Source organism: Lottia gigantea (assembly GCF_000327385.1).
Source record: "Lottia gigantea unplaced genomic scaffold LOTGIsca_40, whole genome shotgun sequence".
Lineage (NCBI taxonomy): Eukaryota > Metazoa > Mollusca > Gastropoda > Lottiidae > Lottia > Lottia gigantea.
Genome location: NW_008709380.1, coordinates 1377342 through 1405071, shown reverse-complemented (window position 1 = coordinate 1405071; position 27730 = coordinate 1377342). Strand labels below are relative to the sequence as shown.

General features: G+C 33.6%; 3 protein-coding genes across 3 annotated transcripts; 1 reads left to right on the top strand and 2 right to left on the bottom strand.

Moving 5' to 3' along the window:
* Positions 1-2560: 2560 nt before the first annotated feature.
* On the bottom strand, positions 2561-3070 carry LOTGIDRAFT_122512 (hypothetical protein; the record flags this gene model as incomplete). Its single annotated transcript, XM_009060037.1, has 1 exon — positions 2561-3070. One exon carries the CDS (start codon positions 3068-3070, stop codon positions 2561-2563), a length of 510 nt encoding a protein of 169 aa, XP_009058285.1.
* Positions 3071-21840: 18770 nt separating this feature from the next.
* LOTGIDRAFT_233511 (hypothetical protein) lies at positions 21841-25009 on the top strand. The gene is made up of 4 exons (XM_009060036.1): positions 21841-21868; positions 23058-23209; positions 23478-23747; positions 24043-25009. Exons 2-4 carry the CDS (start codon positions 23075-23077, stop codon positions 24109-24111), a joined length of 474 nt encoding a protein of 157 aa, XP_009058284.1. The 5' UTR covers positions 21841-21868; positions 23058-23074; the 3' UTR covers positions 24112-25009.
* Positions 25010-25928: 919 nt separating this feature from the next.
* On the bottom strand, positions 25929-26972 carry LOTGIDRAFT_163528 (hypothetical protein; the record flags this gene model as incomplete). The annotated part of the gene is made up of 1 exon (XM_009060035.1): positions 25929-26972. The coding sequence occupies one exon, from the start codon at positions 26970-26972 to the stop codon at positions 25929-25931; it is 1044 nt and encodes a 347-aa protein (XP_009058283.1).
* Between the last annotated feature and the right edge of the window lie 758 nt (positions 26973-27730).

Sequence of the window (27730 nt, the reverse complement as noted above, 5' to 3'; positions counted from 1 at the left end):
TCGTTATTCGTATTGTACTAATCTAGCGGTAAAAACGAACAAAAAAACTATTAAAAACAGCACACAATTGAGGAAATTGGGATTGACATAGCATATACATATGCATTATGTATTAAGTTTTTAGCCTAACATTAAGTATTGGTCAATATTTGACAAAATTTAACGTTTTCAGAAACAGTAAAAGTATGTTGAATTGAGCGAATTTATATGAAAGAAGAAATATTTTGGTTGATGGAGAGTAGTCTTCCAAGATTGAGAAAATATTTAACGCCCACATGAAATGGGGGGTGGGGGGGGAGTGGGTGGCGTATATTGCCGTCACCCATGCCTGCAAATAGCTCAATTAGCGACACATTATAGATAGCTCAAGTTTCAAGTTGTGAGATTAAAAAGCACGCATTATCTATTAACGAAATGGTAATAAAATGGATACTATCATGATCATTCATTAGATTTAACCACAAAACAAAGGCGTCCACGGTGACAATCCAATTGAACAAAGTTACAAAAATGGTATCTTTTCCAATTGTGTTTGATCATATTATTAAACGCAACCTTGTCACGTTGTCGATCACGGATGGAACTTCTACTTTCGATTTCATCTTCATTTGTTTCCTTTTGTATCAGTATCGATACAAAACAGAGTAATACAATACGCGTATCGTGGCATGTCTTTCATTACTATCGCGATGTTCTGATTCGGGCCTGTTATCGCTATATTTTAAAATGAGTCCTCTAAATATTCGCTATCATCTATCTTCTATAGAATCGACCAGAATAAAATCCGACATCAAGCGTTTCGCTTCCAGTTTCAGAAAAAAGATTTGTAAATTGTGTGATTTCAATTCATTCTTCTGGGACTAATGGTAAATTATATAGCCAATAATGTTGATGTTATTACATTTATCCCATTGATTTTACGTTTTTTGATGCATATCTTTATTTATAAAACATGTGTTCTATGTTTCGAAATTTCCTGTAACAATAATTCTTTTATATGGAATGATATTTTTTATTGTGAACTTAAAAGGATACTACCTCTTAGAATGGACATAAAATTTAAAGAGGAGACTTGGTCAATAAAATGTATATATTCATCAGTGGACTTACCAGGTGCCATGACTAAAAAAAAGAATCTGAATATAACATATCCATTGAACTAAATAATTATTGAAACACGCTCCTAAGCAAGTTTCAAAATTACTTAATAAATGATAGTTTTAATAATTTATTAGACTATAAAGGGGTTATGTCATATAGTTTAAAACCAGGTAAGTCCACTGATGAACAAAGTTTACAAATTTCAATCTTTTAGTCATCCTAAGAGGAAGTACACTTCTAAACAACGCAAATGACAAATCAACCAAAGGTTGTAACCTTGTTCATCCGAGATTTTCCTTAATATATATTTAGATAACCACTCCAAACATATCCATTCCTGTTATTTTAAAAGTACGTGTCTGAAATGTATCATATATACCTAAATTTGGAAAGTAATCCTTCTGTCATGTAAATTGATGGGGGTACCTGCAATTAAGTTCTAAGAACAGATCAAGAGAGCAAATGGAATAGTTGATGCTCAGGCATTCGCATTAAAGAATTTCTGAATGTCAATTTTTTCCCAGAACTTTCGTGTTCAAAGCATATAACTTGCCATGATCCACAAAGGCAGTCAGACATGAGAGTCGGTGCTAAATTCACCTATTTGTCCTTTTCTTCAGGTAAAATTAGTTATCCTTGGACATAAAACTCCACATAATGTTTATGTATTTCATTTATTAAAAAAGTACACCAAAAGTACATACAAATAATATAGATGTATACGTATATATTAACATACTGTATCAATATATAATTGGCAATTGATAATATAGATTTGAGGTCCAGACACATAATTGTGTAATGTCATATGATTTTCATGCACTGTTTTTTTTTGTGTTTGGTTGGTTTGGGGTCTTTGAACAATTCCTCTATTCAAATTAATATCACATTCATAATATAGAAGTTCACAGTTTGTTCATCCAAGAATGGTACTTAATGATTAACCTTAAACATCACACAAGATAAAATGAGCTACAAAATACAATCTACTAAAGACTAATCAGAAGGTTATGCATCTAATTATGACATATATGTGAAAGTAAATCTCTAAATGTCAGTATAAACACTATGTTTTGAAGTCCAGTTTTGGTCTTAAATGCCTCATAATCTCACTGTTGGATGTACCGGTAAAAGAATTACCACGAAAAAGTTACTACAGCTTTCCAATTTATATAATAAAATATCCACAAAATTCACAGCTTTAAGTAAAAATATTTCTGCTGTAATAGCTTATTTCCAAAATGTGACCCATTTCAAGCCATGATTCATCAAATATAACAAATTCAGGTGTCCACATAGTCATACTATCCTCTTGGAAGATTTCTGTTTAGTCAAAGCAATTGACCTAACCAAATTGAGTAATGTGGAAGAGCATTGATTCTTTAACAATTAACTCGTATATCCTTTCTGTGAACCTTGGTTCTGTATCAAATAACCATCGCTGGTATAGTACTGTACATTAAGTTTTACATTGTTGGGACTTTTTGCTAGTTAAGTTTTTCAATCTAAATTGAAGCCTGCCATTATGAGTCTTGATGTGTCTTGTATAATGACCTTTCTGAGAAAATGACTTATTACAAACATCACATGCATATGGTTTTTCACCAGTGTGTGTCCGGATATGTCTCATTAACTCACTATTTGTAGTAAATGATTTGCTACAAAAATCACACTTATATGGTTTCTCACCAGTATGTATCCAGATATGTCTCATTAGTTCACTATTAGTCGAATATGATTTAGGACAAAAAGCACAATCATACGGTTTCTCACCAGTATGTGTTCTAATATGTCTCTTCAAGTCATGGCTTTTAACAAATGCTTTAAAGCAATATTCACATTTATATGGTCTCTTTCTTTCCTTATCTGTATATTTATGAGTTGTAACATGTCTGAACAGTTCATTGTAAAGAAATATTTTGCCACACACGCCACAAGGTAAATACAAAAGGGTTCTGATTGAAAACATGTTGATAGATTTAAATTAATTGCTCAAAATTTATGAATTTAGTTTCAACTTGTGACCAGTAAGTCAAAGATGTTGTCACAGGAAATGACAACTCAGCTGGTTCAGTCTTTGGTATAAGCTTATCTCTGTTTTAAAATGGAGGATTAAAATTTGTGTCACATAACAAAAATATGTTTGGCCTTCAGTCCTTCAGCACATATTTTCCAACATTGACTTATAACTTCTGCTTTTTCCTTTGGATACTGAAAGACGTAACGGTTAAAAACACAAATGTCAGATGCAAAATTAACACGGATGGAGTTCAATCGAGTAAATAGACGCACCTATGAAATATATTATGTTGATAGCCTACATTCTCTCCTCGTCTCTTAGATATTATCGATTTTTATTCATTTCCAAATAATCTGCTACATTACCCGTTATAAACTGTGTGGCATAAACATGAATCTGAAATAAAATCGCATTTAAAACGAGAAAACTAAGTAAAATTTCTTCTTTTGTCTTTCAACATCCTCCATGTTTGATTTATTAAACCTACTGGTCAAGGTCGTTAGACAATTCGTCCATTGTACACATCGACCAGTCAGATCGACCTTTAATATGTTTTTCACAATTTATGTTTCAAATAAAAAGCGTCATTTTCAAGTAAACCACAATATAGATAAATCATTTTGGTTTAAAGTATTATCAATTATATCATTGATGGGGCAGTAAAAAGAGCATTAGCCAACATGGTGCTGAAAAGTAGGACTTACGACTCCATTCATTGCATTTCATTTGAAACTAATCGTCAAAACATTTTTAAGATGCAGCATGTCAAAGATCCCATTAAAACAATTTATTCATCGAATTCTCAAACAAGGAAACATATTCAATTTAATGTACCGATTCTTAGCCGGGGGTCATGTGCCCCCACAGACTATATGAGCTATAAACTTGTCTTGTTAATAAAGAAAATGAACACTAATCATAAAAGGTTTATTTATTTGTGATTAAGTGGTTGACAGTTGAACATTAAATTACAATAACGTTAGATAAGAAATGCATTAATTTATTATTTGTGTTTCAAATGGCTGTACAGACACAAAGCAGTACAGACACAAAGCAGTACGTGTTGTGCAGTACGTGTTTGATGTTTTAACTAGCAATTCGGGGTACAGGAAAATGGGTGAAGTAATATATCTTGAGGGAAAAATTGCAACGTTCATGTCGCGCAGCAGTTAGTATAGTAGATCAATTGTTCCGGTGCTAGATCCATATATTTCTCTTCTTGTCGAAGGTAGGCCCTATGGCAAGACAACTAACAGGTGCTTGGTCTCATTTCATTTCAATGTCGATTAACAAGAACGCATCATATTAATTATAATCGAAGATGTAGAACTGAAATCCGATATGGTACAAACATAAATAAATAAATACTTATTTAGTACTAACTGAATACGTCCTTAATTTGACATAGGTTGAATATACGATCTTGAATAGATCAGCAATAGTGGTTAATTATTTTTTATGACGAGTTATTTCCCTTGATAAAGAGTAATTTGGTTTAAGTCGAAGTGGAATTGCTGTAGGAATATTATGAAATGAAATTTCCCAGCAAGAGATAATAGTCATGTTTTTACAAAGAAAATCTTCTTAATAATAAATGTTTTTACAGCTAGATCTACTTCCGGGTAGACATACCAAAAGAAAAGTTTATTAAGAACTCTTGAACTAGATTTGAAGCTGATTGACTTCCGGGTAAACACTTCTGAAACCGAACATGCTTTAATAAGATCGGGAATAATTACAATTGAAAAAGATTGGAATAATAAGGATTGGAATAATAAGGATTGGAATAATTAATAAGTTCAAGTTATTTAATTGCGAGGGAAGTATAACTTAGTGGTAGGTGTAAAACCAGTTAAAAGCAGATTGTCCAATTACCTTCTTTATAACACGTCCTTGATTCATCCACCTACATATTTACTAACCTTAAGACTATTTTTTTCATTACACATTTGTCAACTGTTGAAGACCCGCATTTAGAATTAAAATATGTAGATGATCATAGAAACCCGCTATTGTAGAAGGAATACATAGAAGTAATTTCTATCCAAAGTCATTTTAGAACTAGCGATTCCATATTGGGCATATAAATATCGACGGAACAAATACCAGAAATCGTTGGCCATTTATTTAGTCTGAAATTGTATATTTTCAAGAAACTGTATATTATTAATTCAAATTAAACTAAATTTACTTGTACGTAAGTAACTTACTTATAATGGTGAATATCTAAGACCTAGTTTGAAAAGCTTAAAGCCCAATTTCGCATCAATGCATCAAAAGTAATATTTTATCAAGATTACATGCTTTCAGAGAAAATATTACCAAGTGCTATTCATTAAATAGGCAACCATTCAATTTGTCAAATTTCACGAACGACCTTTTATATGTTTTATAATAACTTGTATGATATTGACTGTAAAAATACAGTACCAATCTGAATTGATTTGATTGAAGGGGTATTAAATAATTTTAGTTTACCATAGAATTGAGTTAATCGCAGCCTTTGATGTAGCAATGTTTTCTTTGATGTCAAATGATGCATTACTCAGTAATCGACTCCCGCGTTAAGACATGGGATTCTGTCAATTTCTTTCGTTCTCTCTCTAAACCATCTATGATACTATAACAATTATTGTCTTCTCTGCTTTCATGGTCGGTATGTCGTTCTTCTATAACGCCTTTCAACACCTTGTACATATTAATATCAGCTAACAAAATGTTAACAGTACATTTACAGACATCTTCCTTAGGGGATGGTTGGACTTTTCCATTTCAATATGTCATGAGAAAGCAGAATGTCAGATTTTGATTGTTAGAAACTAAAGTTGGGCGCAATTCGACATTGCAACTGGTAGAATCTTGATGCAATTAGGAAACAACTTGCAGCATCAGTCATGGAGCGAACAGAAAGTCGAAATTGATCATTTGACCCTGAAACCGGTTCGAGAAGAAGCCGTGGAGCATCATCTTTTCATTTCTAACCATCAGTGTATATGTACTTGAAGAAATACCCCCTTCTTTAGGATAGCTACAGCATAGGAAGGAACCTTATGGTCAGTGGACATACTGCTACTGTAGACACATATCACCACCCATATTTAATCAGCCTTCAGCGGTGCCACACATAGCAACGAACTCGGCAGTGGGGCTTACAATTTGTTAGATAATCACTGGACAATTTTGTGCAATGGATCCTCACTTACAGACTCCAAACGATAATGACATTACTGGAGAGCACTGGAGAAATATTGTAAAAGCCGGAACAATGCCATTTAAATTCAAGTAATTTAAGACCAAAGTTTGAGTGGTTAACTATACAACCACAACAATTAACTGGAATATTATGCCATCTCACTGACAACACCTGTGAACTCAGCCGTAATTGTGGATTCGATTTAAGGAAAGAGCTTACATATTTCACCCGCGAAGCTCACAATAGATTTTAAATATCTCTGAAACATTCTTTGTTAGGGTGTCTTCCTGGTAGCTGTAAAACTACAGTTAGTTATGCAAACTCGGTTCCACTTAAATCATAATATTCAAAGGTTTTTTTTGGGGCAATGTCTGAAGGGAACCCAAGTTTAATATGTTATATCAACCGCATAATGAATTTCAATATGCGTGATTTCCAAGATTGCTGTAAATTGCGGAACCAATAATGTGGAGAACCTGCGATATTGAAAAGAAGAGCTATGGCAAACAATGAAACTAACTGCGCCCCGCTAATAAATAATAAATTTCGGACAATACTGGCGCAGGCTATATCCCCCCGGAAAGATTTTAGCCCATTCAGAGAGCCACGAGTTGGTATTAATATCAGCGATATCGATTGATCTCAAAGTTAACCAATTCAGAATCATCAGTTGTAATGCATATTTCCTCTACACATGACGCGATGTCATTTAATAATAAATATATCACTAGAAATAATTTGAGATGTTTTTCGCTGAAAATAGAAACTGAAGACACTTCAAACAACTGACGCCTACTTTTTCTATCTGATAAAAACTCTCAATTAAAATTGATGGTGAATGGCGGTACCGTTTTTTTTTTCAACAGTATATTATATATCGATGTTTGCTCTGTCCCCAGAGTGGCGCACTGAACTCGTCCAAACTCTTATCTGAGAGCAACGTCTGCTGCCACATCCGATATCTTAGAGTATCTATCGCTGCAGAAGGATTCCGATGACTGTAAATCGTATTTGCCACCTTTCACAAATTGTTAAAAGTTGCTTTGATCTCTTACAAAACTCAAATCTGGTTGAGTACATTCATTTGCGGTCGAAATTTGCTGCCCTGTTCAATGAGATGGAAAGTCGACTTGGGCTCTCCTTGTACTCTTTTCAGTGACGGAAACGATGACCTTAAGAAATTTCAACATTATACATGTGTCATATTGGCGGATATAAATATGACAAGGCGTCGTTCTGTATTGACGGACTGCTTCCGATGCCATTCTGGTGTAATTTATGGATAAAATAATCAGACCTGTGTTAAATTAGTATAATTATTGAAGTCTTAATACTGATATTAATATGAGAATAATTATACAGGAAGCAAAACAAATTGGACGGATAAAGCAGACTGTAAAAAAGACAATAGCTTGAAGACATGCACTTTATGGATATCCAGAGAAAACGATATCGAAAACACAATTTTGTATCTGAATCTCGGTTAGCTTTTTCAATTGTAGGGCTTCCAGTTGTCTGTCAACATCAGACTTTGTATAAGAAACGGAGAAACAGACAAATCGATAGAAATTGATTAATTGTATAGGTTTATAACAGCGGGGATACATAAGTCAAATCACATGGATATCTGGTCATCATACTAGATTAACTTCACAAAGATAATGTTCATGAAATATCTTGCACATTTGATAAAGCGTTAAATTAGAACCATGAAGCGTGATCTTTAACAGGGTTTGTAGCTTAACCTTTTAATAACTTTACTGGTGATATATAATTTACAACTAAGAGATTTCCATTTATTTAGTATCGTATTAGTATTTTCCATATTGGAAGCCTCATTAGATATGTTGTTCTCCTTTTCTGAAATGATGAGCAGAATGTGGGTTTGACAACTGGACAATCACTATTTAGAGAGAGGTTACATTTCCACAATTTTATCCTAGCAAGTTTTATTAATTACCGTCAGAGAGGCATTTGAGATTTTGAGCATGGCTTCCAGATTTCAAAACGATCACACCACCAATTAATTTCCATACACCCCTTTACTGTCTAAGCTCGAATAATGCCTTTGTATCTGTAAACACAATGTTTGAGTACCCACTGGCTCCATTGTAATTGAAAGAAATGATTTTCTGCATGGACACAAATGCAAATAATCCTTTGACAAACAAGATATTGGTATCCAGAAAGCCGAAAAATATGTAATAATTCACAGAAGACAAACAATATTTGCTTTCGTGAATTCAGGAGTAGAAAGTGCTACACAATTATTGCAGTGTTATCAATATATCATTCATCAGACATAACCCACTTAAATTGAAACTAATTGAATGTTTCTTAAACGTTTAATAAACATCCCAGAATCCCCAGCGGTCTCGATCTTGAATCTCATCAAGTAGTCATATATGTGTCGACGTCTTCTTACAGATGAGATTTTTATTAACTGTTCTTTCCAGTTCGGTCTTATTATTTCCCAGCCAGTGTAACGTTCAGATTAATTTCAATTAACTACTATCCTGGCCCATTTAATTTTGATAGTTTATTGTCGTGAAATATTCCCAATGCAGCTTCCAGGGTACACAGTCAATCTGTGTTCCAGTTATTGTCGACACAAATTTCCAACTTTATAATGTCATCTCTAAATTCGTCCTTTATCTTTTCCACATTGCTAATATTATAAAAAAAATATCAGCAAGAATTGGGTTAAACAGATAGCATAGATAGGTTTTCAACTATGACGACCAGCAATTTATGTTGTTTACGTTACGGGATTGAGATATTGGTATGACAAGTTAACAGACAATGAAATGACTGAGAATAACGTCTGGTGATTAAAACCACTCTGAAGACAGAATGATAACCATTCTGTTCCTGAAACCATACATAATATTATTCCTTAGTGACAAGTGTGAATCTCAGGAAGTTCCTACCACGAAACATGATCAGATGATAACGTCAGACGGGCTTTGATAATTGACGATAGTGTGACACAACGAAACCTCATTGAGATAAGACTCATGTTAGAAATTTGTTTGCGTCACAGGTGCGAGATCAGATGTCCATCGTCTGGTTATCTATATCCCAAAAGAAATTAGTTGGAATGCGAAGGAAAAAGATCAGACTCATTTTTCATAATTACAAAGAAATTCAAAGTTTGATTTGGCCATGTAAATTCAAAGGGATTGTAAAGAAGTTTTCTTTAAAGTGTATCGCGCACGCTAGTACCATCGAATTTCAACATCCCAACTTTCAATCAGTCGTCTGTGGGTTTTGCAATTCCACTTTAACTAAGCGTTTGATGACTTAACTATGGTCAAGGCCACAAGATATTATTGGCACCTTTGGAAAAATGAAGTCATACACAGTTGGAATGGAAATGTGGACGTATATTGCCGTCGCCCCTGTCCGTCAGTCCTCATTTCTTGTAGATACGATAGAGGATACAGGTTTTATCCAATCTGAATGAAATTTGATATGCAAGTTTATATTGATGAGACATCAGTCAAGTTTATACTTGGTATTAATCTTGGTGTAAGCACGATAGAGACTACATTTTGATCCGATCTTGATGAAACTTGTTACGCATGTATATATTGATGAGATCTCAGTCGAGTTCGAAATTAGTAACAATGGAGTTAAAAGACTGAAAAACGAGTTATACAGAGCAAAAAGCTAACAACCCTCTTTACGACAACTTTTGCCAAACGTTTTCCGAACTAACCAAATGTTATCCGACAATTTTTATTTGTAACAGTGTCTTTTCACACGATTGGATAAAGAAGCTTGAAGATTTGGAAGCTTAAAAACAAGGCTAAAAGCATATTAATGACCATCTCGCCTGAGCTATTATTCAGACAAGAGGGCTTAAACAATCTTGCCTCTAAATTAATTTCTGTTTGGAGACTGCTAACAATCATTTCCGTACTAAACTGGCTATTCGTACATAAAGGCAATTTCTGCCATACTTTCACTAACTAACAGGAAGCAAGTAATTATCATACCCTAACTTTAATTCACACTGAAGAGCACCAATACCTATTTTGTCCATTAAGGATAATGATAATAATGGCGGTGTAGTAAGTACTGATATCTGGCTTATTATAATATATCTTGGGTGAGATTAAACGTGTTGTAATAAATTTTCAATGAACATGTAAGTTTTTTTTTAATAAACTTATAATATAAAAAAATATGTTTTTTGACTTAATTATGCTGAAACTCTATCGGGATTAGTTGGGCCTTCGGCACGCGAGCTTTCCCGATCCCGTGGGCATTATGACAACTAATCCCTCGAAACCATGGATTATCCTACACGTAATAAGGCGTGTTTTCAGGGCATCGTGAAAAATATACCTCATCTATTTCAAAGGCTATCGCACAGCTAAAACGAGAAAATTCCTATGCTGTTTTGTTACGACGTACTTATAAAAACTCAAATACGTGCATACAGACGTAAAAAAGGCGTTTGTGACCCTTTAAAACTTTCCTGTCCTGTTTTGATGTCAAATAGTAAATCATGAGAGGCTCAAAGAAATCAGATTTGAGAGTTGTAAACGCCCTTTAACCAAAGGATAAAATATGCCTGAAAAAATTTGACTAAATATCGAAAACCAATTTTCTCTTACATAAACTATTAGTGAAAGTTAACGAGGTTTTTAGAAAAGCAGTGAGAATTGGCTGAAAGAAATTGTGATTTGTGAGACATAAAAACACATTAATCTAATGAAATAAAGAGAAATGGTACAGATGAGGTGAATAAGTCAGAAAACAATTAAATTTCAAGTAGAAGGCAACTGACTCGTTTACATGAAATTAGCTTCATCAGCTACAAGTTTCAAGTAAGGTTGTGTTATAGCCTGCAAGACAGAAATTCTAATTATTTGATATTTTATACGTCTTCCGGGTATGCAGAGAAATGTTAGAAAAAAAGATTCGCTATTAAACATATCATTCAATAATGTGATACGACATTATGAAAATCATTTGGTTATTACGTAATTATTTCCTGGTAACATAGGTACATTAGATAATATAACTAGTCAATATCTCATACTTATTAATATGTCTGAAAGTTCATCATATTGATAATGGATCAATTAGCTTAGGCCATAATGGTAAATTATAGGGATTGACCGGCTCAAGGAAGCTCCGGTGGTGTTGCATATAAATGATTCGAACCCACGGCACCTTATTGAAGATGATTTGGATTGAAAGCATTTGGTTATATCTCGGAAGCCCAGTCCGTGACATCATAAGAATCAAACTTGACAGCACCATATCCTAACAGACAACAATTCAACTCGCTACCGACTGAGCGAAGTTTTCGTGGATAGCAAACCATATATTTTCATATCTTTCAATTTGTTCTAGTAAGGGTTTTTTCTTTTTTGTCTCTTCCTTGTTTTCTTTCTACTGAAACCTGAAGGTACTTCACAAGAAGTGATGACGCCACCAGCAGAAAACAAAAACCCAAACGACTTTAAGAGATCTTTGAACAGAATGTTAATTAACCGTCTTTTAAAGGCTTGCTCTATCCTCAATCCCGTGGGCACATTTCCTTATTGCGTAGAAAACAAGGTTCAGGCTGCTTTAACATTGGTAGACAATGTTATTTTTTCTGAAAGTTTTAAGAGACAAGATTTATAGGCCACTTTCGTATTGTATAACATTTAACATTGTATACTTTTTTCCCAGAAAGCTTATAAATAATATGCTTGTCAATGTAAAACTGGCTCCATTCCAAATCCCATATTTCCCGAAGATAAATATCTATTTTGCGTTTAAAACGTGTCGTTATAGAAACGTCTATACTCCAGTGGTGAAAATATGTGTTCACCGTAGTTTCATAAGGTAAAAAAAGGAACAAAGTTGTTTGCTTTTCAACAGAAGTGATTGGAATAAAGCGGTGTTAATGTTAATCTGGTAGAAATGCGTAGTTCTTCCAACATAAACCTAACAATCTAAAAGATAAAAAACGATTTACCAGTTTTCACTGCAACTATATTTAAATAAACAACATATAGAAACAACCTTTTTTCAAGGATTACAACTTAGCTTCGCGAGATTCCTGTCTAAGATCTTTCTTGGATTTTCCGTTCCAATATACATGATTTCCCTCTAAAATGCAATAAAGACTAGCAACTACCGCTACCCCCAATCCACGCAAAAGGCACTGTGAAGTACCAAAAATTATAGCTAGTTCGACTTGGCGAATGAAGGACTTACTCAAGATCAACGGGTGATTTAAGGAGATTTTAATAAATCTTATTTGGTTTAATTCAGATTCCGAAGGATGTCTCTTCTATCATTATAGACATACAATAACATTAAGCAAATCTCTATAGATTTTTCAAAACGTTGTTTAAACTGTCATTATATTAATCATGAAGGCAAGAAGATGCCATGACAAGCAATAGGAAAATACTTGGATCCCATTATAAACATTTTCATGTGTTTATTTGTTACTGTACTTGTATAATAATGTAATGGTTTTGTAGCTGTGTGTATATATCACAAAACATTGTGTATATTTGTACCTTTGTTAATGTTTGTTATTGTTATACACTGTGTATATTAGTAAATGATATGTTAATTTTAAATAACACGTTACATTTTTAGCAAGCACAATAATTTTACAGGTATACAATTGAGTAATGTAATATTGTATACAAATGATAAATGTTATAAAATGATATCACCATATTTAAAACTAACAATACTCAAAAAAAAAGTTTGAGATTTGTTAATCAGTTAATGCAAGAAAGTCTAGTTTCATTCGTAATGCACCATACTGGCTTTTTTTTTAATTGATTAGTAGAGACAAGCAGCTTATAGCTAATGGATGAAGAGTATTTTATCACCAACGGCATGGTAAGTCTGTCCATCAGTCAGGTGCGTAGCCACTGAGGCAGGGGGCACTGAGAAATTAGATTGCCTCTTTCGCTGAAAAAAATCTGACAACGGTCCAATTCCCCCTCCGAACATTAAAGTCAGACTATGGGCCTGCCATTAGTCGTGGATAGTGGAAGAATTTATGCTCGAATTGCGAACAGTTGCAATCAGAGTTTGGCATAAAGGTCGAGCGAGTACTGAACTCCTGTCTCCATTTGTCTGATCTGAATTATCTAAATGAAGTATTTTACAATTTTATTGTCATATTCACATCGTTTTGCGTTCCGATCTGCTATTTAACTTGTCAGAATTTTCTTGCAAATACAACCCTGTCACAAATAGACGGACAGTCTGCCAATTGTGTGACAATTACAGTCTAAGCCGGGACTAACGTCACGGAAACTATGACATTTAACGATTTATTAGTTAAATCCTTAGTCTGAGCCATAAACCGATTTTAAAACAATTTTTAACCACAAGATCTCTGTTGAAGATAGCTTGACATATTTGTCGTTTAGAGTTGATTACCCAGTATGATATCTGCAGTCGGTTGTTGATCTATGATCAAATATATCCTAGAACTCGCTTGGGAGAACAATAAACATTAGTGTTTTCCCATTTCAACCTTATTCTAGACATATTAATCAAAACGAAGTTCTGTGGCCATCATATTCGGTAAATAGCGGAAAACAGTATTATGATATACTACTCCTGAGTTTTATTGCACACTACGTTTTAACAATTTATCTTTTTATTTGTTGGGAGCTGCGGTGGCTCAGTGAGTTAGACGCTTGCTCGCTAACCTGAAGGTCCAGGGTTCAATTCCGGCATAGGTAGAGATAATACCTTCGGATTTTTCAACCCGGTTTCCCCGTCCGTGATGCAGGTACGAGGGACATGGAAAAAGCGTCTAGTCGATCGGATGGACAATAAACCGAGGCCCCGTTCGCTACCGGCTGTACACGTTAAAGATCCCTCGACAGATGAAAATCAAAAAAGAGCACGCTAATGCCGCTGTCCTGGCAAAATTTCCCTCATTGCACCCTACATGGATGGCGTTGCCCGTCTTCATTAGCCCACATGGTGCAGAAAAGTTTCATTTCTTATTTGTCGTCATCATTTTCACCGTTTCCAGGAAACATAAGATGAGGCCGAGCAGAGGCACACAATTTTCAATTTTCCTTCAAATAAACACGTCTTTCTGCCGCGGGTACACGAATAGCTTTCATGGCGAGCTTATCGCATTGCCGACATGACTTATAATATTAATCCAGTTTCATATTTGTCGCCGATTATTTTAACGTCTGCCAAACAAGGAATCATCATCCAATCAGATAGTTTTTTATTCAATTGCATGATCTGCACGTGATTACCGACATAGTATAAAAAGACCCACTTGAGATTTTTGTCTCCTCGTGTGACCACAGCCGTTCAGTGAAACTCTTGACAAGACTAGTCAGCGACAAAAATCTCCGACCAAATCCATTCGTGTGCCCCCAACTACATATTCTCGCAACTGAAATTTCTGAAGTTTATACTTAGAGTAACTTCTACCAGCATTGTTATTACAGTTTATCAAGATAGTAATTCTAAACGTTTAATGTGTACCGGGGACAGTAATTGATTCTATTTGCATCATTCTTTTTTTCGGTCAGATGTCTAGAAGTTAGATCTTCACAATCCCTTTCCTTTAAAGGTAATTTGGTTATCCAAATGCATAAGCTGATAACTAAACCATGTGTAACAGTTTGCATTTCAAAGATTCTAGTGTAAATACTGAAATCAAAATAAAAGCAGTGGGCGAATGCAAGTAACTGACCAAGCAGTATTTCCCTTATTTCACACCACTTGGCTTGTAATCCTCATTATGGTTAGTTTCACCTTAGGAGAGGCATAGGAGACGACAAATATTATCTTTTTAACAACCCGAAAACAAAGAAAAATAGAGCATTGACCAGACGGTTTTGAGAGATTTGTGGAAATGCCAAGGCTAATCCGAGAGAGCTCGTTTCAGATTATCACAAGTAATCCAGATATTCTTACTCTTAGTCGTGTGTAATGATTTTTTTACCCACTACTTTCATTATATTATTTTCAATGCGAATCTAATGCGACCTACATGCGATATAAGTTAATTAAGGTAATTAAAACAGTAAAATGGAATGACGATCAAACTCTGGGCCTTCGGTTCTGATTTATAATGTATCCCCAACGAGCAGCATGAAGAAAATTTAATAAGACAAGAATTATTTTATACATCATGGAATTTAGTATGGTATATTAAAAATGACATATTATATAGTGTTGCTTCCTTGAAGCTATTTATATAAGGTAGAGACAAGTATTAGATTGAGATCAGCAGTACCGTGATTTAACATTCTAATTCAATACATGTTTGTTTCGTGTCCTTCAACTAATAATTAAGGCTTGCTTTTTTAACTAGGAAGTTCAATCAAGGAAGTTCTTTGAGACTTACTAGTCACCAATACTGCATGCATATAACCTTCGCTGATTGGAAAATTCAAACTTGACAATCATGAATAGCGGTTTGATATAGACAGAACACATTTTATGTCTTCCCTCTGCGAGAATTAAAGGAAAACTACATTTATATTTTAATTTTCTTGTAAATACATCTTATCCTTTTAAAGAGTTCCCTTCTTGAAAAACCTTGAAAATATAGACACGGTTCTATGTTTGTGAATAGCGGACTGATTTAGACAGAACACGTCGTCCCTCTGTGGGAATTAAAAGAAAACCACATTTATATCTTCATTTTATTCCATTATTGTTGTATTTTTTTTTAAATGCATGTTCATCTTTTCGTTTTAAAAGTTTTCCTTCTTGAAAACCTTGAATAGCCACGTTTCTGTTTTCAACTGGAATTTGAAAGTCTTGGTTCTTGTGCATTTAGACTTTAATCCAATCCAGTTCGTTCCTTTTATCGGGTTATTGAAAATATGTCATATCATAATTGATAGAGTGCGGGGAAAAGAAACGATTGTTGGTAAAGTAAAATATTCTGTCGAAATTGATTTATTTTATCAGAATTTGGATTAAACTGAAAATCGATCAAATGTAACAGGATAGAATTATCGTCTTTCTGTAGATGACCCGCTGGTAGACAACTGCAATATATGTTTTAATGATGTCAGTTGGTCTGTCTGTCAATGTGCTGACGTAGATATTAAGAAGCTTCTTCGTTAATCTGATGGTCTGAGTGGTGCTTCCTTGAGTGTACTGTGTACAACACTAAATCTTTATTTCGCCTGACAAGCTAAGTGCATTACAAATACATGTGCATATATAATACAAAATACAAAGAACTCTACATTTAACGAGAAAACTATTCTCAAGACAACCGTTTATATTTCCCAATTTTCGAAGGAACTGAACAATATTTTAAAAACAAGTTCTAGCTGTGAGCTTGACTGACAGAATTTTACATAATCCAGATTAAAGCCGTTAGCTCTGTTCAATCCCTGCAAGATTCTTTTATGCTTTTGGTCGTCACGAATACTCGTCACGAATATTACACACGTGATAATCAATTAAATATTTTGTTGTATTAGCAGTCCGCGACAAAAAAAAAAAAAACAGAGTTTCATTATGTGATGTACTGCAAGGGTTCTGTGTGGGTAAATCGTGGATCACAACAAAGGGCAGATATACTAAATTAATCCTCAAGACCGGAATTTACAAGCAATTGCTTAATTCACCGAGTCACAGCTCACAGATTGGACTAAAGACAACACATGTATTGTCGGTGGCCTCCATGACGATAAATATACGCACTGGTTATAACATGCTAATGAGATAACCTAAAAAAATAAGGTTGTCGGGGTTCTTACAAGATCAAAGAAATATCAGGGGTAAAATTAAGTGAAATAAATAAAAACATTACGAAAAACACCATTTCATTTAATTTCACAGGGGGAATGCATCGTCTGAATAATCCAATCCTTCCCACAGGTAGATCTGAAGAGTAGGGATTATATAAGATAATCGTAATAGCTAGACAAGGAAAGTGGTTTGTTTTCGGTTCATGCAAACTTAGCATTAATAGGTCATTTTGATATTGTTATAGAAATTTGATGTCAATATATTCTGCTGACTAGTTAATTACTCATATATCATTTATTTGCTCAATCAAGCTTGAAATAAGATCTGTTGAACTAACAACATAGTTTGATATCTATTGATTTGCATCAGGGGGCAATTTGTAGTTCACTCTGTAAGAATCAGGGGGACAAGTTATGAATATGTCATCATTTTAATACAGAAGCAGACATTGTCTCTTTTAATTTACATACGCTGTGTATTTAATAATTTCAGTCACATTATTTTATCACTATAAGAGATTTTCCGGTTTTCTTTCGGTTGATTTTTAGTATCACATTATTTACAGAGCGAATTAGACGCTTATTCACTTCGGGTTTGATTCCTGCGTACGTAGAGACAATAATAAAAATCCGTACAAAGAGGACACCTCCGTTCATCAGAATCTCGTCCAAAGCCTGCATTCAGATTTTCAACCTGCAAATTATTTCTCTATGGGAACTTCAAAGCGAACAATCTATAGCACACAAGGCGTCAGTTAATTGTGGCCCCAAAAAGTAGGACGTAAAACTTAATTGCATTTAATAATACGTCACATTGTGTTAAATATAGAGCAAGGTAAAAGGAAATGTCTGTATTAATTCTTATTTCTTAAGAAAATGTAGACATGACAATCGAAAATAAATTAATGTGAAGATTCAAAGTGCGTTTTGTTTCCTTGAAATGTCTTTCTTAATTATTCATTAACTTTCATTCAAAAAAGAACAATGCCATTAATGTGTGATTTTTCACAACAACAAAATTATCTGGCACAATAATTTTGTGAATAATTACCTAGAATGCAGCATAATGTTCTTGAAGAATGAACTAGAATGCAGCATAATAATATTCTGAAAGAATATAGCATAATAATAATTGTGAAGAATGACAGGGGATGCAACATAATAATCTTATTGAAAATGACCGGGGATGCAGTATAATATTTTTGAAGAGTGACCTAGAACGCAGAATAACAATATTTATGAAGAATGGCCAAGAATGCTGCATATTAATATTCTTGAAGAATGGCCTAGAATACAGCATAAATTTTAATGAGGAATAATCAAATATGCATCATAATATTGTTGCTGAAGAATGATCTAGAATGCAGCATAAAATTATTGTTGAAGAATGACCTAGAATGCAGCATAATATTATTGTTGAAGAATGACCTAGAATGCAGCATAAAATTATTGTTGAAGAATGATCTAGAATGCAGCATAAAATTATTGTTGAAGAATGACCTAGAATGCAGCATAATATTATTGTTGAAGAATGACCTAGAATGCAGCATAAAATTATTGTTGAAGAATGACCTAGAATGCAGCATAATATTATTGTTGAAGAATGACCTAGAATGCAGCATAATATTATTGTTGAAGAATGACCTAGAATGCAGCATAATATTATTGTTGAAGAATGACCTAGAATGCAGCATAATATTATTGTTGAAGAATGATCTAGAATGCAGCATAAAATTATTGTTGAAGAATGACCTAGAATGCAGCATAATATTATTGTTGAAGAATGACCTAGAATGCAGCATAATATTATTGTTGAAGAATGACCTAGAATGCAGCATAATATTATTGTTGAAGAATGATCTAGAATGCAGCATAAAATTATTGTTGAAGAATGACCTAGAATGCAGCATAATATTATTGTTGAAGAATGATCTGGAATCTATCATAATATAATTGTTAAAGAATGGTCTAGAATCCATCATAATATAATTGTTGAAGACTGATCTAGAATGTAGCATAATATAATTGTTGAAGAGTGATCTAGAATGTAGCATAATGTAATTGTTGAAGACTGATCTAGAATGTAGCATAATATAATTGTTGAAGAGTGATCTAGAATGTAGCATAATGTAATTGTTGAAGACTGATCTAGAATGTAGCATAATATAATTGTTGAAGAGTGATCTAGAATGTAGCATAATGTAATTGTTGAAGACTGATCTAGAATGTAGCATAATATAATTGTTGAAGACTGATCTAGAATGTAGCATAATGTAATTGTTGAAGAGTGATCTAGAATGTAGCATAATATAATTGTTGAAGAGTGATCTGGAATCCATCATAATGTAATTGTTGAAGACTGATCTAGAATGTAGCATAATATAATGGTTGAAGAGTGATCTGGAATGTAGCATAATGTAATTGTTGAAGACTGATCTAGAATGTAGCATAATATAATTGTTGAAGAGTGATCTGGAATGCAGCATAATGTAATTGTTGAAGAATGACATAGAATGCAGCATAATATAATTATTGTTGAAGAATGACATAGAATGCAGCATAATATTGTTGTTGAAGAATGACTACAGCATTATATTCTGGAAGATATATCATAATAGAACCAAGTTTACGACTTAAATGCGATTATCGTATTCCCATATCTGTAATTGATTTCGACACTCGTCAAATGATCATAGCATAAACTAAGGCATGATTTCCACAGCGATGTTAAAAAAATCTTAATGTGTTAAATTGCAAATCGTGCGAGTAAAATGTTTGAGTATGGTTAAAGCTTCACGCCAGTTATTCGTTTAGAATTTACTAAGATCACATCTAAATAATATAGTCTCCGTTTCCTATTTTAATCCTTTCAAAATCCGTGAAGTACATTTGAAAATAATATCGAAATTTCTTCACCAATTAAGGTTATGAATCAAGTTTCTCAGACAACATTCTGTGAAGTTATGAGTTTTGGGTTATATTAAACATGACTTATTTTAAACTAAATTTGAAATATTTCATCTATTAAAGTCTATTTAGATCAGTCTATGAAAGAAAAAACACCTCAAACCTTCTTTTATAACTTCTGGAGCCATACTTAAACATCATGACCCTGAAAGCAAACCATCTGGACAGTCTTAATTGTTTTCACTGATGTTGGAGCTATTTCTGTCACAATCCCGAGTCGATTGTCCTAAAATCATAAATATATATGTGCTAGTTATGGATTTCTGGTGATGAGCTTTCCGAGGACGTCATAAATTTAAGTATAGAATCTTGTTTGTCGAGTGTTGAATGAAACATAGTTCACGAGTTCACACTCAATATCAAAATAGACGTTTCAATAAAAGGGAGGCTACTACAAGACGGTATCACCATGTACTTTAACTACAGTGAATGAAGCAATAACAATTCAATCACAAAAAATAAAACTGCTTCAGAAAACTTGAGTACATGTCAACTCAATTGCATATTGAAATATAGTTCTTGCTGCTGGACTAGTACCGAGCTTTTCAAGATATGTTTTGTTTATTATCCACCGGAATATACCAGTAATAACACAATAGTCTGGAAAAATTGTCTTGCAGGCAAAGCGGTGTGAAGCTGATCGATAAATGGGTCGGAGCAAGTGGTTTTAAGCAGAAGAATGACATTGGTAAATTTGAACAATAATTGTTCAAGTTCAAGGGAAGTAACTCAGCATTGACCTCAATCATTTATAGTGTTTTGGGGCTATCCTACCATTGAAGTTCTAAACAGATCGTGAAAACGGCGATAGTTGTCACGTATATACTTATACGAAGTTAGTTTTCCCATTATTTAACATATGAACATTATTATATGTTAAAAATATAATTCTGCTTTACTCAATTGTGGATTAAGTTTAAGTGAGGTAACTCTTGAACATTTTTAAACACAGGTAAATTTCAATGATATAAATCGTTCTGAAGTGAATAATATTTACCATCTAGAATCTCATAATTTGAATTATTATTTTCGACCAAGGCTGCTATAATATTACTAGGGCAAATGAAATCTTGAGGATGAGAAAATTTTACTCCTTATCCGGGAGTCTCTTGAGGAGGGTTTGACATCTGAGGCCTTTCAGGCCAGCATTCTCGTTGATGGCATACGACGCCCTCCTCTCGAGGATAACTTGAAGTGATCCCCCACCAAGATTAGGATTCATCTCTGCATCTGAGGCATCGGACAGCATTCTTGTTGCCATCGAAACTTGCCTCCTAAGAAGTGTTTGGAGAGATTCCCCTACATATGTTATGCTAAATTATCCCCGATCAAAGTGGTAATAATCCAACACTAACGCGAGGTTTATTTCCCCAACATCTCACATATTATGATGATAATTTATGAACTTCTGATATTGTAGCGTTTATCTTATTTGAAGACGGAGAAAAATTACAAGGTTCAATTCGGTCTGTAGTCGTAATTTTATGAGGAGTTATTTCCCGTTGATTAATAATTTTCTGAAAGTGACTGGATAACGTTTATGAGTTAAATTTAGTGGCGTTAATGTCCACTATTTTCGGCCAACTGGATAATCAAGACGTAAAAAATCTCATATCCATACGCTTATCGACAATGTGCTTTTTTTCCTCTTTCAAATGTTTCAATTTGTCTCTTTTATTTTTCGCTTTTGTAGAAGGCTATGTTTTTTAAAAAAATTTACATGTTTAAAACCTTTTTTAGCAATACCTGTTTCGAGGAATTAAGGACTATATTTTTGGCCAACAAGGCGTAGGTTGATGTTGAAGTAGTTACTAGTCTCTCCAGCCAGAAAGAAGAAATTTTATCTACTGAAAGGTGCCCACATATATTTTTTCTGTTGAAGCCTTTTTTGGCTATGACTGTTCTTCATATTTTGTTTTTGTCGTTGATAATGTATTTAGATATTATTTTTCTGGCATTTTAAACCTTTCTTAGGAAAGAATATGTCTATTTTGTAGCTAAAAATGTCGATGTTTGTGACCGTTTTGTCTTTGTTTACGTCGCCATCAATCAATGGAGGTCATGGCCAATTTCACAACTTGTTTACAGCTGTTTGTGAAAGAATAAGGCATGGCCATCGCGATTTTTGAATTAGATGCTCTTTTTGTCTCGGCGTCTCAAACTTTATGTAGAATAGAATTGGACTCTGATCAGATACCTTATCGGCAGCCATGTATATTTTGACCAGTGATCTCACTTCTCCTCGACCTCAGACTAGGCCTAGAGTCAGAAATAAAATCGAATCTTTATTTTTTTTTGTCTCATATCACACATATCCCAAATAAAGTGTTCAATTGCAGGTCATTTGTTTTAAAATGTAATTTGCTTCATAGAAATATATCGTATTTTGAGATTTTATATAGAACTACTAGTAATAATCACACTTCCCTCCAAAAAAATGATTTGTAAAGGACACCACATTTCAGACTGAAAATTGCCTTTCATATGAATTGGTTGGGATTTTCATCACCTTTAAGACAACTTAGATATAGAATATATATTATAGTTGGATATGTTGATTCGTACAACAGTTAATCAAATGGATAAAGTCAAATTCTATAAACATTGTGATTGTAATGTACATAGTTGATTTAACTGAGAGTTCAATATGGCTTCATGTAATTTAAAAATTAAAGTCATCTATATTGTTATATCTGCATTTTTTTTAACGGATGAAGAGTAAAACCTGTTCAGTAGGGCTCTTAATCTATCATTAACCCTGTGCCAGTGCTGTTAATTGAATAGTAAATTGTTGCTTTCAATCACACTGATCTCTATTGATTGTCTCCTGTTTTGATTAATAAAATGTTATCGGGATATTTTATCCTCATGGGATGTATTGTTTATTAAATTTGTCACCTTTTTTATGATTGATTATTGAATGTTTCAAGATTATTGCCATTTAGGCATTTATACTCTGTATAAACTTACAAAGACCATTCCTGCTCTGAGAAGTACTTTTGTTAAAAACTAAATTGATGGGAATATGGAATTTATTTTGTAGAATAAGATATAAATAGAATGAAGATGAATGTGTGTAATCCTCAACCTATTATAGAAGAGTGTGACAGAGATTTTTCTGGTACAAGCAATGCTGAGGTGGATTTTTCGGAGTATATGTGGATGGGGGAGGAATTGGAGGAATTTGACCGACAGGTTGGTGTCTCATCAAATCTTTAATGATGCTAAATCTCTATGAAGTTATAGTCAGGATTGCTAAAACAATTATCCTTACACATATTTCTAATGACAGACTTTTTGTACTGAACTTAAAAGATTTTTAGAATCATAACCAGTAACATTTTATGATTTATCCTGTTGTAAGTCCATTGTAAGGCCCATGTATTGCTTTAGCAACCTTTCTTGTATTTAGTAGGCCTTTATGTCAAATCTGAATATATGCTAAAGTTTTACTTTTCATCAGGTTGAAGAAGAGTTATGGGAGGAAGCCTTCATTGAAGCTTGTTTCGATGAAATGATGGCAGAGGAGAAGACTCGAACTAATGGCAGAACTCGTCAACCTCGCCAGCAACAGCAATTTAACACCAACAATAATAACTACCAGCGTCAACAACAACAACAATCACAGCCATCACAACAACATCATCAGCAATATGTCTACGATAATAATATGGCCAATATAGAAGATAGTATGAAAATGTTCAATTTGGGTGAAAACAAAGTTAAAGCTGAGGTTTGTAGGCTATTCATATTTTTCTAAGGATCTTGTATGGAATTTAACTTTTAAAGGGTTGGTGAAATTATTTTCATGTTAACTTGTCTGAGTGCATTAATTATGGCTTACAAAGTTTCTTATAGTGTAATGGATAGCTTCTATTTGTATTCTCATTCCTGAAAAATTGGATCAGATTTTGACTGCGCTAAGGTAAATAACACTAATGTCACTTATGCATGTATTTAAGCAAAATGTCAGCATACCACTTGTATGAGACCTACTGCAACTGAAGGTGTTTGAATTATGCTTGCAGGTTGTAAAGAACAGCTGCTTAAACCCAGAGGCACCAGAATTTGTTCCTGGTAATTTTATGAAGAGATGAGAAGAGGTAAAGTTTCTAGCCAGTAATTGTATTCAGAGTGAGAGGATAGAAAGACACTAGAAATACTAAAATTGTTCCCTGTGTATGGTATAAGGAAGCCATGTTATTTGACATTTCCTGATTTGTAACAAAGCCAAGTGTATTTTGTGATGGTATATATGTATTAATTGAAGGCATGATGAAAACATTGAAATGTATGGTATATTTTATCATGTGCCTATATTTTGTGAAAAAGGCGACGAATTACATTCTTCCAAAAAGTCAATAATTTCATGGTTATTTTTTGATCATCCTTTTTATTAATGCCCATACCTCTTACATTATTATTATTTTTTTGTTGTTTCCGTGGTACATCATTCGTTTAGTCATTTAAATAAAGATCTCTTGATTAAGTAATTACCTCCTTTGAAGAACTGCCAAATTAAATTCTCCACACATCTGAATTTGTCTCCCTTTGTTATCTGAATTTGTTTTAACATTAAATAATTTTTGATGGCTAAATCTGACTTAATTATCCAGCAATGTATTTTGTTCTTGTCAGATCTTTGTATTATTTCTTTCTTGAATAATGAATGAGAATTTATTGTGTTTTTAAAATCAAATAATGTAAAATATCATTGTTTATACTGCCAACCAAGAAGGTTAGTGAGCATTATCAATAAGGGCATTTATTCATCCTTTCTTCTGGGCATTATGACTTGTTTCAGGGCATTATGATTTTCACTATGTTGTGTGCTAGATTAAAGTGCTTACTGGTATGATGTTACATCTATTGAATTTATCAAATGCTTTAAATGTTGATTTATTTATTTTTTTTTCTTTGTCTTTATTCAATTTTATGAAGATTTTAATTAATTTTATGTAATTTATTACATCGTTATTAAAATCTGCTGTTAAATTGGCACTTGTTTTACTCAGTATACTTAAACGGAACTTAAATTACTTAACCTGTGTCAAGGCTACCAAATCGTACAATATCACTTTGGACTATCTTCTAGATCTCAGAAACATCATCTGTTGTGTTACCTTCTAAGCTGAAAGGATTGGGGCCACATTTTTATGCAATGAGTGATGCTTGGGAAGCCTACAAATCCTTCGTAAAATAAACCTGTCAGAAAGAATAATGCACTCAAAGAACTTTTTGAGGGTTCCATTTCGAGTTGTCACCGTTTAAAGTAAAATGCATTAAAGTTAAAACGATTTGCTGAGGACAGACAACTTCTGAAAGTAAGGGCTTTGACTCAGTATAGTGTTTCCAGTACAATTTGGCGAAATTTCAGAATAATTCAAAATATTTAACCAATATTCCAATAAAAATAAGGTAGCACAGGCGATTATTTTTAATTTCGTTGACATTTGATTGTCTTATTAGAATAGAACAAGTATACTGAATCGTTTTCAATGTTTATTAATCAAAAATATACAATGTTACAAGAAAATGAATGCCAATTGCATGAAAACCCGTATTCAACAAGATTGGAGCCAACGGTCCTTCGGGCTAGTGCTTGGTGGATAGTTTTGGTGGTATGAGCCACCGGCCATTGGCTTAATATTGAAATGAGGATGAGGATACCTCAAACAAAGAATGACAATGTAATTGTTTCGACAATCTGAAAATACGGATCATGGGCACTCCACGTTGGCACATATTTGAAGTGATAAAATTGCTGATCATTAAATTGGATGATTCAATTGTTCAGACCAATAATATGTCTGGTCTTGAAGATTCATTTCCTCAGAAAAAGATGTTGAGCATGCATGTTAATGAAACTCTTAGCAGAAATTGAGACTCATTATGAGAACATGTTGATTCGTGATTAAATGATTGTAGATACATGTTGCGATAGTCTTTCTGGTTTTGACTTCGGCTTTGAATCTTCTGTTCGCCGACCAAGTCCAAACAAAACGTTCTTAAATCTAGTTCCTAATGTACAATAAAATAATAAATTGACGGAACTATTTATCCGTGAAGCAACTTCCGTTGGCCCCGTAATATTATCAATAATAAGTTTTGCTGCGGTATACTGACTTCCGGGTTGCATAACGATGTTTCCGGAAACTGGTACTGAAACAACATAGGCCAATGAAATTGCCCGAACTGGAAACACTAATAAGGAACATAAGGTCATCAATGACACGGTTACAGTCATTTTATTGCCAGTGTCATCTTGATTAGAATTTAAACTCCTGGCAGCTCGTCTCATCCGACATAAATGTATCAACATCCCCGCATTCACCACCAACATCACAAACCATGGCAGACCATAGAAAAATACTATGATGCATCTCACAGCTATCGTCCACTTCTCTACTGAGGGGAAAAACACAGCACCACTAAATGTGATGGCTAATTTACAGATTACACTTATTATAAGCGAAACTAATCCCAACCAAACACACAAATTTACGGAAATAAACGTTTTTGCTTTCAGAGGTCTGGAAATGGCAACAAAGCGGGTAATTCCAATGGCCAAGGTGGTTAAAAACGACATATACTCCATAGTTAAACGTATAAATCTCACCACAAACTTGGCATCTATTCCTTGATAGTGGAAGTAAGAATCTGGAAATTCTATAAACTGTACAGTATATTTTTGAGGTAGAGAATAGAACATTTCAAACGTCTGTTGGTAATTTTTAGCATAAAGAGAACACACAAGAGAAATACAATCACAGAAGGAGAGTATCACCAAGAGAGGATATATTGTGGTCTGTTTCCGAATGATGACCCACACTATTAGAGCCAGAATATTAAAGATGATACCAATGGGTGCTATGACGTACGAACTTGTTGTCACCAAATCGTGAAACCGTTCGATGTCGTTTGGTATTTCCGTAGTCGTAGATGTAGAGTTGGTCATCGCGGTTGTTATCACATAAATTTCCATTGCAATTGATTCAAATTAGAAATTTTTCGCCTTAATATACCGACAGCCTTATTGATTCCAATTCAGGATTGGTACATAATATTATGATACACAACTTATAGATCAAAACAAATTGGATATCAATTCCCAGTCCCATTATGTTTGTCCAGTTGAAATTAATTTGTGATGGCAATACGAACAATATTTCAGGACACAAAACTGATTTCAGAAACACGAATATGTAGTTGAAAACTGTCACCTTGAACGAGTTACAAACAATTTGTTAAAGGTAAAGATCTAATGGTGCAAACCTTTGGACAAAATGTGAATTTTACTTGTATTTTGCACTATATTTAAATCTTGTACAGTTTAATTTTTAAAACTATTTTAAGTAACATTTACGCATACAATTATCCATCAATCACACTTAAATAGTTCAAAATGAGGTCATTTCAACAATTAAGTTATATTTTATTGATTCCTTTATCACTTTTAGTTCAAAATATATATTCCAACGTCAACAGTAACTATTATTTTCGTAACATAGTCTGACATAAAATGAGAAAAATCGAAGTAACAATACATTATTCCGTGATGCTATCTTTTGTTCATTTGTAATCTAGGTAAAATTTCAATTAAATAAATAGTTTTCTGCTTACTCGTTTATTTCAATCAATCTACATTTCACATGTTCCAATATACAAATGTCGACTAGTTCTTTCTAAACGATCTCTTAGCTGTTAAAAACACTT